This window comes from Prionailurus viverrinus, chromosome X, assembly GCF_022837055.1.
Source record: "Prionailurus viverrinus isolate Anna chromosome X, UM_Priviv_1.0, whole genome shotgun sequence".
Taxonomy (NCBI): Eukaryota; Metazoa; Chordata; class Mammalia; order Carnivora; family Felidae; genus Prionailurus; species Prionailurus viverrinus.
In genome coordinates this window covers 107,338,707-107,354,690 of record NC_062579.1, presented here as the reverse complement: position 1 = coordinate 107,354,690, position 15,984 = coordinate 107,338,707, and the positions used below count along the sequence as shown (strand labels likewise).

The following is a 15,984-nucleotide window of genomic DNA, read 5'->3' as shown; positions in this document are numbered from 1 at the left end:
TTAAGTGTTCCCTGCAGGGATAATTTATGCATCTTACATTCTCATGCAAATGCTTTAACGGTCTACACTGTTGAAAATGAAAGCCGAAAATTATTCCAAATAGGTCATGGTTGTGCGAAGCTTATGAAGTATTAATCATTTTTACAGAGTCTCACAGTTTATATTATATATTCTGGCATTGTGTTTTCACCTACGGTAATACTTAGGTAACAAATATTTGAAAATCTAAATTGCGTATTTTGATAAAGCAGTGTAATTTGCCGATTTCAACATGAAACGTCATCCAGACCCTTTAAAAAAAATTACTATAAAAATGTTACGGTATCTCAGGATATACAGAACAAACCACATTTAATTTAAGCGAGGCTTCCGAAAGCTTATTTGTGAATCCTGGCTAGATACTTGGTTTAAACCCTCCCGAAAAGCACGGCGTTTTTAGAATCCAGGCATCACTGCGGTGGTAATAAATGGATCGCCGGTGACGGCACTTTGGTCATAAAAAGGGAACCGGTTTTGTTTACCGCGACATAGCTACACGCCTAAGAGTGACATTTCTCTTACGAAATAGCCCGCTTGATGCTAGCAGCCTTCAGAGTGTCTTATTTTAATGAACTTTCACGCGACTTGTCCGCAGCAACCCCGAGTTTCTCAGGGAAACCGATCTCTTTGTTGTTTTCAGAGTTGGATGTGTGTTACACACAGGAAACTCCCCAGCAAGAAGTAGGTTTATTCTTCCATCAGGCTCCTCTGGAGGTACTGACTTTGCAGGAGAACATAAGCTGCCCTGGGCGGGCAGCTTCTCCCGGAGCTCTGAGCATACCTGGGAGTTGGGACCGGAAACAGATTTTCCTCAGCAGAGGAAAGACAATTCACTTTCCCACCTTCCTTCCCCGTTCAACCTTGGTGGTTCCTGCACGGATGGCAGGCATTTCGCAGAGGGTCACAGGACTACAGAATTAGGGAAAACAAATCTTCACACTGACTTTCTGTGTGTTCACTTTTTGTCTGTTTTTCCCCCCACCCCATCTCTCTCTCTCTCTCTCTCTCTCTCTCTCTCTCTCTCTCTCTCTCGGGCATGTGCTCGCTCCCTCTCTCCTCCCCTTCCCCTGCAACATACACGCACGCGCACACACATCTTCCTAGATTGATCTCTGTGTCTCCTTACCCATCACCCACATCTGTACCTAGTCTCAGTAAACAGGCTCTGGGGTCATCCCCGGAAACCTCCTAGGGTAGAGAACGAAAACAAAAATCGAATGTGTTGAAATTCAGTCATGAACATTTGGCAATAGAAGAATGAATTTTCCGGGGTGCCTGGGTGGCTCAGTCGGTTAAGCGTCCGGCTTCGGCTCAGGTCATGATCTCACGGTCCGAGAGTTCGAGCCCCGCGTTGGGCTCTGTGCTGCCAGCTCGGAGCCTGGAGCCTGCTTCGGCTTGTGTCTCCCTCTCTCTCTGACTCTCTCTCTCTCTCTCTCTCTAAAATAAATATTAAGAAAAAGAAGAAGAAGAATGAACTTTTCAGGGCATGATCTCGGAGAATGGTAAATGAACGCATTAATGGAAAGCTGTCTGGCGGGGTGGAGAAAGCGCGGCTGAGGCCGAGCTGTGTGTCAGGACTCTTCCTCCCCTCTCTGCAGCTCAGGAACAGATCAGGCTGCAGAGTCTTAAGTGTTTGTGCAGCCCTGAAAGCATCCTCAAAATGAGGACCTCTCACATGTCAACACCAGCCACCTTCAACAGATTCCGGCTTCCTCTGGAAGGAGGGCATCCCTGCTCTGGAGTTTTTCTCTAAAAGAGAGTGTGAAAACCCGGTTCCCATATCTTAGCATCTCTGGTCCCATTTCTTCAGTGGTAAAAAGAGCCCTTTAGACAGAAGAAAAAAGTCTACCAGAATCCATTAGAATCATTCCCTTTGTCATCATCATCGCTATCAAACTGTCCCTTAGCTGTCACTTGAATGCCATGACAATTTAAGCAGTCAGAGAAAACTTTCAAAGTAGGCACAGCTTAAGTATAAAGGACTATTAGATTTTTTCATGACCGTTGTTATTAGTAACCTACACTATGAAAGTAGAAGTAGCAAAACAGTGGTTTGGAACAAAAGAAGTGAGATAATAATGTTGTACTTTGGGTGGCATAGTGATTAAAACGAGACATGCAAATGCCGTCTGGCCCATTATTACTGGATTGTTGCACAGATCTCTTTACTATGATGTGCGTTCCACTGGTACACATTATAGTAATGCAAATTTTAGAGTCTTAGGATATTTTAAGCCCCAAATTCAGAGCTCATGTATTGTTAGCCTTGAAAAGGAATCACTGCTGAAAGCGATTCTCATGCATACACTTTAATGTGTAACATGAACAACCCCCCCCCCCCCCCCACCACCACACACACACCAGAAGTGCAGATTAAGGCGAGGGAAGGGATCCTGGAGTCAGCGGGCACTCACACACATGCTAGCTGCCTTCCACGCCCCCTGCGGTCCCCACTCTGAGGCACACACTACTGATCTTCTTTCACGGGTGCAGGATGGGAGCCCAGGCTTTTGCCCACAGTCAGCCATCTGGAAAGTGGAAGAGGCGGGTTTGAACAGAGATCTTCAGGGTTCAGAGAGGCAGGACACACGAAGAGGAGGAAGGGCTGGACCTTCGGCAGATACTGGAACTGTCACGTAGAGGAGAATGGACATCACGGCCTCTGTCTTACACAGCGATGATTTGTGGGAAAAGGCACACGTGCGACCAAATTTATAAAGAAAGGACTTGTTAAGGTCTTCTTTCCCATGGTTTTGTCCCTTGTGGGGAGGTGGGGGGACTCTTCTCCCAGGCCATCCCTCTGAAGTTATCACAGAGGGCTGCGACCAGGGTTAAATCAGATCATCATATACACACAGGGGCCTCCCATCGTGCTTGGCACAAGTCAGGTTCTCAGAAAGTCATAGCTTGGAACGAACTCTTCCATTTGTATCTTGAATTGATGAGCCGACTTCCCCCATTCGGATTCATGGTCAGTCACTGTCGATAGCATCCCCTCGTGAGCTCTTTTCAAAGGGCAGATGGGAGTTAGAAATGCACGGTCTTCATAGAAAGAAGACTCTTCTTTGCAACTTCCTATCCCCGGAAGTAATTTGCAGGTGCCATGTGATGGGGCGGTCCAGTAGCCCTCTGTGACACCTTTCTCATTCTTGGTTTTACAGATTAGGCCTTCGCACCTTGCCCGGGGACTCCGGGTTTTATGGTTTGCGGTGGAAAGCACGCTCGGTGACTTCCATTTGAGCAGCCACTGTTGTCTAGCTTTGCTTCCCTACCTGTGCAAGAGAAGAGATTAGAAGTCTTTGAAGAAGTAGGCGCCTGCCTATTGTAAGTGACTCTGCTGCAGAGACAGACCCTATCAAAGTTCACACAACCGCTATCCAACACAAACCAGAATGAAGTCTCAGAACAACATCCTGCGCACCCATCTTGGTATGATTTCATTTTTAATAGGCCACCGACCTCGCAGGGGTTTTTTCTCTGATCCGCAGGGCAAGAACCTTTCTCCTTTGCGTGCCAGTTTGCCGGATCTCTGGGAAAAGTTTTCCGAGTTCCCAGGCGTGTGAATTTTCAGACAGGAGTTTGCAACAGCTACTTCAAAAGATACAAGCTACAAAGTTGATTCTCTGGCTGTGCACAAATACTTCCCAGGCCCTTCTCTTGGCATTGGCTTTAGGGCCCCCTCTGAAGTTCTTACACAGAAGATTACCACCACAAATGAGAAATCACCATAGTACCAGGCAAGCTTTGCCCAGTGGGCACGAATGAATGCTAGTAAGCAGCCAGAAGACCGGCAAGTTTATTTTTAGCAATCAGGTCTGGTATTTGATCCCCCTCTCAATACACGTGGGTCAGCCATTCTGTAGGAAAAACCAACATCCAGAGTTAATGCACATCCTAGACCAAGAAAAAAAAAAGTTTTAGGGAGTTACTCAGTTAAGAGAAGTATTCTTCCCTTGGGGAGAAAATGCTTTGCCACAAACTTCTGTTAAACAGGAGGGTTAAACCCAGCAAGATTTGAAAACTCCTGTTGTGGTCACATTGTCTCTCCACAGTGTATCTTACAGAAAATGAAGTATGTCTTCTGCTACCTAACTGCGTCGCCTAAACAATCTGTGTTCTTCTGGAAGGTTTGGGTCACACTAACACCGTCTTGAGCCAGTTATGCAGCCTTGAAGACATGTGGCCCATCCATCTGCTTTATCACAAATCGTAGCAAAGTTATTTATCGTACCAAACATATTTGCTTGACCAGGTTTGGAGCTGAGTGAGGCCTTTGGATCACATAATTTTTGAATCATGACAAAAATAGCCCCTCTTAGGTTCTGTAAGGGATGCATTGTTTTTGTTCTTTGTCCTGCTTTTTTTCTAGCTTACTTCAGTGTTTATAAAAATAAAATAAATTCCAGGCCACCTGGATGACTCAGTCGGTTAAGCATTCAACTTCGGCTCAGGTCATGATCTCGCGGTCCATAAGTTCGAGCCCCGCGTCGGGTGCTGTGCGGACAGCTCAGAGCCTGGAGCCTGTTTCGGATTCTGTGTCTCCCTCTCTCTCTGCCCCTGAACTCCAGGCCTCAAGTATGGCCATATCTGTGTCCTAATTCTGTTTTAAACAGGCCATCGGTTGACAAGCTCCTTGATATATTTTTGGTGGCTTTTGTTTTGTGAAAAATTGAAAAAAAAAAAAGCATTATGGCATGCCGGCATGTTTTGTAGGGTCAACATGAGATTAATTAAAGGATCTATTAAATACCTTGGAATTTGAAAAAATACTACTAAGAAATTTCATTGTAACCCTATGAGGAAAAATAGGCCCGTATCTGTCATCTTAATTATAATTTGCATTTCTTTACAAACGGTTGCTTAATCGTACCTGCACTTTTAGGTCATTTTGTCGCCTGGTATTTCATGAGGCCCATTCGTAAGCACCTCATTTCTTTAGTGCTGTGGCTTGAAGCACTACGGCCTTTTGGGTCCACCGCAGACAGACATGAAAAATGGAGGAGAGCACGAAGCACAAGGTGTAATTCACGTGCAGTCCCAATTTGGGGGCCGAATTGATACTCTTCCGTATTAATAAAACACGTATAAGCAGACCCTTTATCAATGCCTGGTTTTCCGGGCACGTATTTTGAGAAGTCATCCCATGTCGCATGTTTATGGGGCCTTTTTCCACACGCCTTGCCTCCTTGGATCCTTGTACGACAATCCAGGAAGGGCAGCGGGACCTGCGGGGTTTGCACCCCACCCGCCCCCTGCTGTTTTCACGAAGCTCGGGCGAACAGAACTTAATTGAAATGTTTAGCTCTTTGCAGACCCAGAGACCAAGAGTAGAAGTTCAGCGCCCCTCTCTTGGTTAACACGAAGTGTCTTCATTCTTGTAGCTGAAGCATGATTTGGTCCCTGTTACTCCCTCTTGTCTTTTCCCCCTCCCCGCCTCCCCCCCCTCCACCTCTCCTTCTGGCCCTCATGCCTCCCTCCTCTCTCTTGCTCTCCTCCGTCTCCAGTTTCTGAAGTTGAATGTATCTGTAGGCTTCCTCCGTCCTTTTAGCCACTGCTCTCTCTGCCCTCGCAGGCAAGTTCTGACTCCTCAGTGTCCACTGGGAAACAGCCCTCTCTTCCTGGGGTGCCACATAACCCTTCTCTGGATCTGGACCAGGGAGCTTCCGAGCTCCCTGCATGTGTGACTGCATTCTTTCGTGTATTTCTTTCACCGTGTGGGAAACTGATCATTGACTGTAAGCCAGGCCTTATGCTAGGAGCTGCCCTCGAGGATCTCACAGTCCAGAGGATATTTGAATGAGCAAACCATTGTCTGTTTATCATGAATTAGTAGCTGCGGTGCCCTGGGTGAGTACCGATTCCCCCTCTCCTCCAACCTCTCCCTTCCCATTCTTTGATCTTAATAATAATGAAGTTCATTCACATTGAATATACCCTGGGAGAGAACATCAAAGTCCTGAGCATAATAATTAATCCTGGATTTCTAAATCACTGATCGAGGGGAGACCTGTGTAGAGAATATAGGTATAGTTACAGCGTCACCCCCCATGGGTATGATTTGTATTTTAAGGTTCTATTTTTAAATTTTTTAACAGAGTTGGAAATCTAGTTTTAATTTGCATATTATTTTCGTTAGGCTGGGGAATAATTGAAACACACGAGTCAGACGTGCTTAAGTAACCTGCTAACTTTAAATCTAGAGAATTAATTGTCATCCGAACATGGCTCAGAATTAGAAGAGTGACCCTTGCTTTTGGCAGTAATTGTTAAATTAATTGGATTGTCAGGCTATGCAAATGTGGCCGGAAGACAGGAGGCCGGAAGTGAGAGGATTAAAGGGAGAGATGAGTACTTTAAAAGGCCACCCATGTATCTGTAAACTGTTTTTGCCTCTGTGTTCTCTGGCGCCCGATGTACAAAAGGTTATGTGTGAATAAAACAAAACGTATCGAGAGCTATTCACCTAGACCAGGCTGTGTGTAGTTAGTTAGCAATGGCACGTACATACGCGAAAGGCTGTACCGAACGTGCGACACTGTTACGCGAGCTGTGTTCAGTAATCCAAAGGCTCAGGGTGGCCATTTTATCGATGGACAAGCTCTGTAGACTCTGTTGCTCTCTTGAGATCCAAGGGAATCACTGCAGCCCATTTAAAAAATATTTCTTTCGAAGGGCGCCTGGGTGGCTCAGTCGGTTGAGCGTCCGACTTCGGCTCAGGTCACGATCTCACGGTACGTGAGTTCGAGTCCCGCGTTGGGCTCTCTGCTGTCAGCACAGAGCCCGCTCCGAATCCCCTGTCCCAACCCCCCTCTGCCCCTTCCCCACTTGGAAGCGCACGCCCCCTCTCTTTCAAAAATAAATAACCATTTGATTAATAAATAAAAATACAAAATACTTCCTTCGAGAGAAACGTGCTAAAGGGGGAACATTTACGGTATGCCTGGCAATCCCCAAAGCTCCCCATCGTACTGATGTGCGGACTCCAATGAAACACGGCCACCTTACCAGTGGTACTGTAGCTGCGAAAGGGGGCCAGAGTATGAACAATCTGCTGTGAAGGCCTGTGTTTGCTGAGTGACTTAACCTTAATCAGGAAGGTATTGGTCTCGGCGTGCGTCTGTTGGTGCTGGAGATGTGTTTAGGGCACTGAGATGACATAAAGGATGTACGGATCTTTTTTAGCCCTCACCTTTTCGGTCATGGCCCCCAGGGATGTAGGTCCACAGCAGCTGCTGAGTGATACGGCCCCTCCGTGGCTGCCCTTGGGGAAACTGCCACCACAGCCCAAGGTGCTTCTGACCTGGCTTCAGCTCCAGGAGGCCAGAGAGGTATCGCGCCCTCAGAGTCAGGGCAACCCAGGGCACTCCTGCTTCTTCTGACCCTAATAGAAAAGAGTGCTTTACACAGGCCAAAGCCTTTCCTTCTGGGGCAAAGGTGTTTTCCGGCACACCATTGGCTCTGGGGGTTGTTTGCACATAACCAACGTTACCGATTGTGCTAATGCCTTCTTCTGTGCCTCTCAGAGTCTGTGTAGAGGTCTTGAGCCCCGATAAGGGTGGCTGACCATTACCGTTTGTGGCTAGAGGCGTTCTCCGGTGTGTTCTTGGAACGTGATGCAGAAGGCTTCAGATGTTTCCTTCTTGTCAGTGATATCTCAACCTCCAAGAAACAATTCCCCCCCTTAACAGTGACTAAATTGGTAAAGAGAAATGGTCGATTTTGCTCCTGGATCTGCTCATTCTGCATAGGTCCTTCTCCCTTACCCCAAATAGAGTCATTATCGCTAACTGGTATGGATTCTTTAGGTAAAAAGGTTCAATATTCACTGAGAAAACACTAACCTCGAACTTCAAGGAGAATAGAGAGGATGGCACAGAGGAGATTTAAAGACAGATTGATTAGTTCATGAACCAAAAAGACGTTATTCCTCTGGAAAAAAAAATACATAGATATGCGAGAGAAACAACTTTTAAGAGAAATCGATGCATAAAATGTTGTAAGATACAAGAAAGCACCCTTTCTTTTGTACCCATGCCAGATAACTTCTTAGCGACTATGCAGGGAATGCTTGGCATCTCCTGAAAGCGTTCATTTATGATGATGGCAGACGTTTATCTCATGCGTGTGAAATTCAGAAAAGTGATGCTCAAGGCCACTAGGGTACCTTTTTCTGTATTTTTTTCTCTTTTCAAATTTTTATCTAAATATCAGTCAACACCCAGTGCAGTGTTGGTTTCAGGAGCAGCGCCCGGTGGTTCATCCCTTCCGTACAACCCCCAGTGCTCATCCCAACAGGTGCCCTCCTCAATGCCCATCACCCGTCTAGCCCATCCCCCCACCCAACACCCCTCCATCAACCCTCAGTTTGTTCTCTATCGTTCAGAGTGTCTGGTTTGTTTCCCTCTCTTCTCTTACCTCCCCCCGCCATGTTCCCATATGTTTGTCTGTTCTGTTTCTTAGATTACAACAGTACCTTTTTCGAGAGCACTGCTAATCATCTCCCGATCAATCAGAGGATGTTGATTCCTTGCCCTGTGTCTTCCCGGCATCCCCTGAACAGGGCTTCCCCGATAGGGTCAAATCCAGTACGTGTTACTGATGTGACTCATTGCTGAGACAGAGACGCGGCCGTACCCCTCTTCCCTTTGCGAGCCCTTCCTGTGTCGGGTGGGATGTTCACATTTTTCTGCACTGGATAAAAACGAAGCCTCTTCTGCCTACTCATTCCAACACTGGATGAAATGACAGTGACACACACACAGAACAGAACAGTCCCTTGGTTGCTTCCACATTCTTTTTTTGGCCTCATTTCCCGCTCTACTGAGTTTTTGAGTCCAAATTTAGTGGTGATGACTAAGAAATTGCCAGGATGTGACAGAGCATCCAGCTCATTGAGTCCTTCCTTGCCATTTTCCAATAGTTGTAACAATCGCCAAGTTTTGCCTCCTAACGTCGTAGGTGCCAGCATCTGTGTAGTATCTGTTATTCTTAACAGATGCTAAATCGCGCGTGCAGGATCTGTCCGTGCAATGACAGCCTCCTTCTGCAGACAGCTGATTCCATATGGTATTAAGGAAGTTCCCTGCCGACTTTTTACTGGTTGATACTTCTGAATCCTGGAATTTCCAAGACTTAAATCGGAATCTCTGAAATCCGAATCCCGTGAGCGATAGGTAAGCGCTCTGCTGTGTGCGAGGCAGCCCGACCGGTCGGCCGTGAGGGTAGAAGGTGGGTTCAGAAAATACGACAAGTTCCCTGCCATCTGGAGCCGCTCGTGCATGTGCCTGAGTCACGGGACCAGCTAGAGGTGTAGGGAGGGCTTAAGGGAGCACCAATTCGCGTGTCATCAGCTCTGAGGATCTCTCTTAAGAGATCCTCTGTGATTCCGGAGGCAGTCATAGCTGAGCTAGGCCTTGAAGGATGAGAGGAAAGCCAGTAGGTAAAGACAGAAGAATGACATCCTAAGCGAAGGAAATGAGCGGCGTCTGGAAAGGCACAAAGGCACACGTGAGTCTGAATGGTGGGGAATTTTATTTTATTTGTATTTTTTATTTCTTTTAGCTTTTATTTAGTTTTGAGAGAGAGAGGGAGAGGGAGAATGTGAGCGGGAGAGGGTCAGAGAGCGAGAGGGAGAGACAATCCCAGGCAGGCTCCATGCTGTCTGCGCAGAGCCCGACGCGGGGCTCGATCTCGTGAAGCTTGAGATCGTGACCTGAGCCGAAATCAAGAGTCGGAAGCTTCACCGACAGAGCCACCCAGGCACCCCACGATTGGTGGGAGATCTTAAATTTTTAAAAATTTTTTTAATGTTTTTTATTTTATTTTTGAGAGAGAGAGACAGGGCACAAGCGGGGCGGGGGGGGGGGCAGAGAAAGAGGGAGACATGGACCCAAAGCAGGCTCCAGGTTCTGAGCCGTCAGCACAAACCCCGACCCGGGGGCTCGAACCCACCAACTGTGAGATCATGACCTGAGCCGAAGTCGTCTCTCAAGGCAGGGAACTTTGCTGGGGGGGGGGGGGGACGGGAATCTGCTAGCAGAAGAGGAGAGACCAGTTCGGAGGTTATGACAGCAGGCCAGTGGAGAGGTCAGAGGGCGCCAGCTCAATCAGTCGCAGTGAAAACGGAAGGTGAAGCTCGTGGACGAGAGAGATTGTGCATGAACTTGAAGGTCCCCCGGAGTTTTAAGTCCTTCCCCTTTTCCTGGTCTGAATTCCTGCCCATCCTTCAAAGGTCAGCTAAAATAACACCCTCTCTGTGAACGCTGCCCCTCTGCAGCCCCCAGTGAGGGCGAAAGCGGGCTTCCTCTGTTGTCCTAAAGCCCCGCCTGCGAATACACTGCAAGTTTCCTGAGGCCCCTACTTATTTACCTGTGAACTCTTTGTGTCACCCAAGCATACAGCGGGGTCGTCGGAAGACCGTGTATACGTGAATGAATGAATGCGACCATCACACAAGACGTTAAATGCAGCCCTTTCGCGGGACCTGCCTGAGCACATCGCGTCCCACCATTGGGAGAATCCTCCAGAGGGGGGGTTTCACAGCCCGTAAACAGAACGCTTCAGCTCCTACATGCAGTAGTTGCCTTGGAAATACGTTTTTCTTGACCAGGTTGAATTTGTGTGAACCTTCAGAGGACCTGTCAAGTGTGCCCCTAGGCTGAAATAACCCCCAGAGAGGACTCTCTAATCCATGCACTGGGTGAGAATCGGTGAGATGACGGAGTGACCCAGATTTCGTGGATTCCCAGAAGAGAAGAGAACGTTCTATTGTTTCACTTTCAGAGAAAGGCCGCCTCATTTGAGGAATTTGTCCCTCTTTGCTGAAGTGACTGTCTCAGAGCACTTCAGATTCTGTCCCTCGGACAGCATGCGTTGCTTAGACTGATATCTAATCTGAAAATGAACGAAGGTGGGACCATGGAGGCATTGTGCGGAAAAGGCAGGTGTCCAGAAAGCACACGATGTTTTTTAATGTGTTTTCATGTTTGTTTATTTTTGAGAGAGAGAAACAGAGCGTGAGCAGGGGAGGGGCAGAGAGAGAGGGAGACACAGAATCCGAAGCGGGCTCTGGGCTCCGAGCTGGCAGCACACAGCCCGACGTGGGGCTTGAGCCCACGAATCGTGAGATCATGACCTGAGCCGAAGTCGGACGCCCAACCGACTGAGCCACCCAGGTGCTCTAGCGCATGATTTTTTTACAAGGTTTTTTGGTAGGGTTTTATCAGAAGTTATTGCTGAGAACATCTCAGCAAATTACCATTGTTTTCTATGTCTACCACTCGGTGGATTACTGAGAGATGAGAATCTGATACTCATTTCATTTGGCTTACAAATGGCTGTTTTTAGTGGCTGTTTATGGCACACGCCCACATCTGCAAAACGTGAACGAAGGTTTTCAGGTTGTTGTTTTTTTTCTTTTCTGCAACAGTCCATTTTCATTTGTGGGGGCAGATCCAAAGAAAACATGGCCAGGTACACGGCAGAAATCACATTCCGGGGTTCAGAGCCCCCTGGGCTGCTCTCTCGTGTCTGCTTGTAGAATTACTGTAAATTCCTGCTTCCCTATTGATTTGCTTGTAAATGTTACTGTAAGGCAAGGACGAGGTCGGGGTGGGGGGGGATTTTCTTTTCATTCTTAAGTCAAGGTCCGATGATTAAGAGACAAATCAATTTGGTTTACCTAACAGCCAACCAAAGGTAGCCTTTCTTTGTAGCATCCCTCTAGAAATATAGGCAGCCAGTAATAAAACACTGTAACACAGCTCTTAGCCTCGGGCAGTTGACAATGATAGTACAGAATAAGTGGACAATCTCTGAAAATTAAGTAGAGGGACCAAATGTTTATTTTCTCATATTTAGTCCCGACGACGGCCAGGAACAAAGCCTCGTGTGACAGCTTTATACTTGTCTTTTCGCTCTTTAGCTCTTGTATTTGTCCAGTGTATTCCAGTTACGTGGCTGGTTCTAATTTTTCCATTATCTTAGTACAAAGAGAGCGAATCATTGATCAGTAGCACTTACACTTGGGGCTTTTTGCAAAGCATCACGTGAACTGTTCTATATAGTCTGGGTTTCCAGCGGTAATAGTCTATGCTATTAAAATAGAGCACCGGTCGTACAAGCTTGAACAAAGTATGTCCGAAACTCCTGAAGGGCAATAGCACAGGGTTCTCCGTGAAATCCACAGCTATAAATACTGAGCTTTGGTTTATTTACTTTCCTCGCAGGAACACTTTACACCTGAGTGCAAATTCAAAGAGTCGGTGTTTGAAAATTATTACGTGACCTATTCGTCGATGATCTATCGTCAGCAGCAGTCAGGCCGAGGGTGGTATCTGGGTCTGAACAAAGAAGGAGAGATCATGAAAGGAAACCACGTGAAGAAGAACAAGCCTGCAGCCCACTTTCTGCCCAAACCACTCAAAGGTAAACCTGATATGATAGGAGCTGTGTACGAGGCGGTCCTTCATCATGCTTGTCTAAGTGGAACGTCATTCTTCCCCATGAAGGCAACTATACAGAAATGGACTGACCTTCTGTAACACTTAAAAACATGAAAAAAGCACTGACAATAGCACCTGATCTTCTGATTTTAATTTTCCCATAGTACATCTATAGATAGTAGCACCTTAACTTACGTGGGAGTAGCTGATCGCTAACTCAGGACCGCCAGGAGCCCCAAATGACGCCAGAACGGTTCCTGGACAGAAACGCAGATGCTAAAATGTACGCGCACTTACCGGAAAGCTCCTTGGGTCCTCTGCCAGGCCCGGCAATATCGTCCCGGCAGTTTTCATTCGTGGGGTTTGTCTCGCAGCCATTAGTAGGAGGTTAGCAGCAGATTGGACAGAACGAGGGATAGAAATGGGGTGCGGAAGATGAGGCTGTTAGAAGTAGCTGAGACGTGGGAGGGAAGGGATAGGGAACCGGGGGCAAAGCAGAGCAAGACCTCCCAGAGGCCACCGGCCTGGGGTTAGAACCGAGGTGAGCGTAGCGGCGGCCCGTCCCCTCGGGTGAGCTCAGCACTGCTTAGCAGCGTACGTTCCCGTAGCCACACGACTTGGATTCAAATCCCAGCGCCCCTCTTTACTAACTGGATGGTCGTGTATGTAACCATACAGCACAACAACAATAATAATACGTAGTGTTTCTTGCATTTAAGAATTGCGCTAATATTTAGACTCTCGGAGAGTATCATCTCGAGTATGGTAGAAATCGGTGTTGTAAAATGTGTTCGATTTTAATATTTGGCTCGCACAGCGTGCTGTAGATTATATTTAACCTTCGAAGAGCTTTATTAAATGCAGTTTTCGTTAATCCTCTCATGTATATAACCATCAGGGATGGAAATGAGGCATTAGACTTCCTTGCACACTGTGCCAACGCTAGATTTTGCTTAAGCTGAGCCAGTCCGTTCTCGGCTGAGTCCTTGGTGGCAGCGTCTTCCGTGTTGGGCTGAAAGCACGGAAGCCTAGTGACCAGGAGAGAAGCTGAGGGCCAGTGCGGGGTGCGCGTTCGAAGGCTTTTGACTCCCATCTGTCTGTGCTTTCCAGTGGCCATGTACAAGGAGCCGTCACTGCACGATCTCACGGAGTTCTCCCGGTCCGGAAGCGGAACCCCAACCAAGAGCAGAAGTGTCTCCGGCGTGCTGAACGGAGGCAAATCCATGAGCCACAACGAATCAACGTAGCCAGTGAGGGCAAAACAAGGGCTCTGTAACAGAACCTTACCTCCAGGTGCTGTTGAATTCTAGCAGGTCCTTCGCCCAAAAGTTCACTTTTGTCAATGACGTTTACCAAACAAACAGGCAGAGTTCACTAGTCTATCTGCCATTAAACCTTTCAATCATCCATACTAAAGCCCCCTAATTTCGATTGAGCTTGTGCAAAAGAATGCCAAGCATGATCAGTGAACTAAATCCTGGAGAGAAGGGCCTGCCCAATTTTCTCATGATCTCACCTGTGCTTTGGGGATGAAAAGCCAAAAACATTTCACAGCACTAATGCTGATCAAAATTTGCTCTCCAACCAAGACAATGTAAAAGACCACAATTGCTCTTCAAAAACAAAAACAAAGCAAAACAAAATTAAGCGCTTAAATGTTTCGTAGGGGCAAACAAAACTTCTTGTGACCTGTGTTGTTTTCTTGGCTTCATGTTTTCCATCTACGCTTGATTCAGACGTATTCTTTACTTGGTAATATTGTGACTCCATGATTTCTGAAATTCAATGGTTCTACTGACTCTGTCACTTAATCCCAATCAACCAAATTCAGGGTTGAATCTGAATTGGCATCTCAGGCTCAAGGTAACAGTGTTCTTGTGATTCTACCTTTTTTTTTTTTTTTTTTAGATTTGTAGTGTATTCTGGTCAAGTTCTTGTGCTGTATTCTGTGCATAGAAATTGAGTTGTATTGTCAACCCCAGTCAGTAAAGGTTACTTAAAAAAAAAAAAAGATTATCCTCAAGTGTAGATTTCTCTTGATTCCATTTGTGTTATCATGTCAAATTATCGTTGTGGCTTCTCGTACAAAGACACGAACTGTGGAACCGTGATGTCGTCTTTTGTGTTGTTACGATAAGAAGCGTCCTATCTGTGTATGTACGAGTCCTGCTGTTGTTGTATTTGGCATGTGAATATTGTGTACAAGGAAATGTTAAGACTGGTTACCCCTAATCAACATATACTTATACTTGCTTCTGGAAAAGTGTTTAAGACTTAGCTAGGTTTCCATTTAGATCTTCATATCTGTTGCATGGAAGAAAGTTGGAATCTTGGCATAGAGTTGCATGTTAAAATCTGTGTTCCTAAAGTGGACATAGCATGTGCAGGCAGTTTTCTGTCCTGTGCACAAAAAAAAAAGTGAAAAAAAAAGTTGTTTAATATTTGTTGTTGTATACCCAAATACGCACCGAATAAACTCTTTATATTCATTCAAAGAAAAATCCCTCAGGGTACATTTATTGTCTGTTACGTGCCATTAGCTGTCATAGAAACCGGAGCTGAACGTTCAGTTCTGTATATAAGGTCACTGCCCCCTGATCGTCTACAGTCTAGAGATTCACATTAACACGAACGCTCCTTAAAGTGTGTCCGTCGTACTGGTTATTGTACTTAGGCTTCAGATTGGAACAGAGAATTCTCATTCCCACTCAGTGATGGGATTGTACAAACGAGACCTGTGTTCTGGTATCTTCTCTGCCGTTCACGCGGTCAGTTCCCCTCTCTGTTGCCCACTTCTCTCGGTGGAGGGAAGGCACACGACTAAATCTCTGCAGTCCTTTCCTACCTCTGAAGGCTGAGGGAAAATGGGAGCGTTTTTAATGTCCGTGACTTGACACTGGCTCCCCAAAGCTGCCGTTGCCTGACAATGCATGCTTCGGGGACAGTCGATAACGTGAAGGAAAGCGTGGAGGAACAGGTAAAACCATAACTGCCTGGGACGTGCCAGGACATCCGTCAAAATAGAGTTACTGGGTCCCCAGGCAGGTGGCTACCCATTCCTGAGATGTCTGGGCCAGATTCAGCAGGAGCCCCTAGCCCAGCCCAGTCACCCTGTGACTGCCTCTTAAGCCCTCATCCTGCATGAGCTCTGAAGTCCCACCCACGGGAAGCGAGGCTGCCCGCCCGCCTAGCTGGGACCCAGGAGCCTTCTTATGTACCACGAGTAGAATCACGCCAATTCTACTCAACCCTCGCCCCTTATTAAATCTTAACTAATTCTCAATCCTAGAGCAGAGTAACACCGTAAATAAACCGTGGCCGAAATACCCAGGAAGCATCAGAGCCATAGTCTCACAGGGCACATACTGACCCTGAGAAGAGTGGCCCCGCTCAAGCCTGTCACGGGCACCTGAGTCACCTGTGCTGTGAGTCTGCTTCCGTGGTTTTAGGCCGGGCCTGGGAATCTTGAATCTGATGCCCACCCCAGTTTGAGGACCCCTGC

At 46.9% G+C, this 15,984-nt stretch overlaps 1 protein-coding gene across 4 annotated transcripts in view; it reads left to right on the top strand.

Moving 5' to 3' along the window:
• Positions 1–14,983, top strand: part of FGF13 (fibroblast growth factor 13) — a 445,889-nt gene extending 430,906 nt beyond the window's left edge. For all 4 annotated transcript variants that reach the window (XM_047844640.1, XM_047844637.1, XM_047844638.1 and 1 more), the window contains 2 exons: positions 12,267–12,465; positions 13,593–14,983. In XM_047844640.1, the coding sequence (XP_047700596.1) occupies positions 12,267–12,465; positions 13,593–13,729 (336 nt within the window). In that variant the 3' untranslated portion in view covers positions 13,730–14,983. The remainder of the gene's footprint in view (positions 1–12,266; positions 12,466–13,592) is intronic.
• The last annotated feature ends 1,001 nt before the right edge of the window (positions 14,984–15,984 follow it).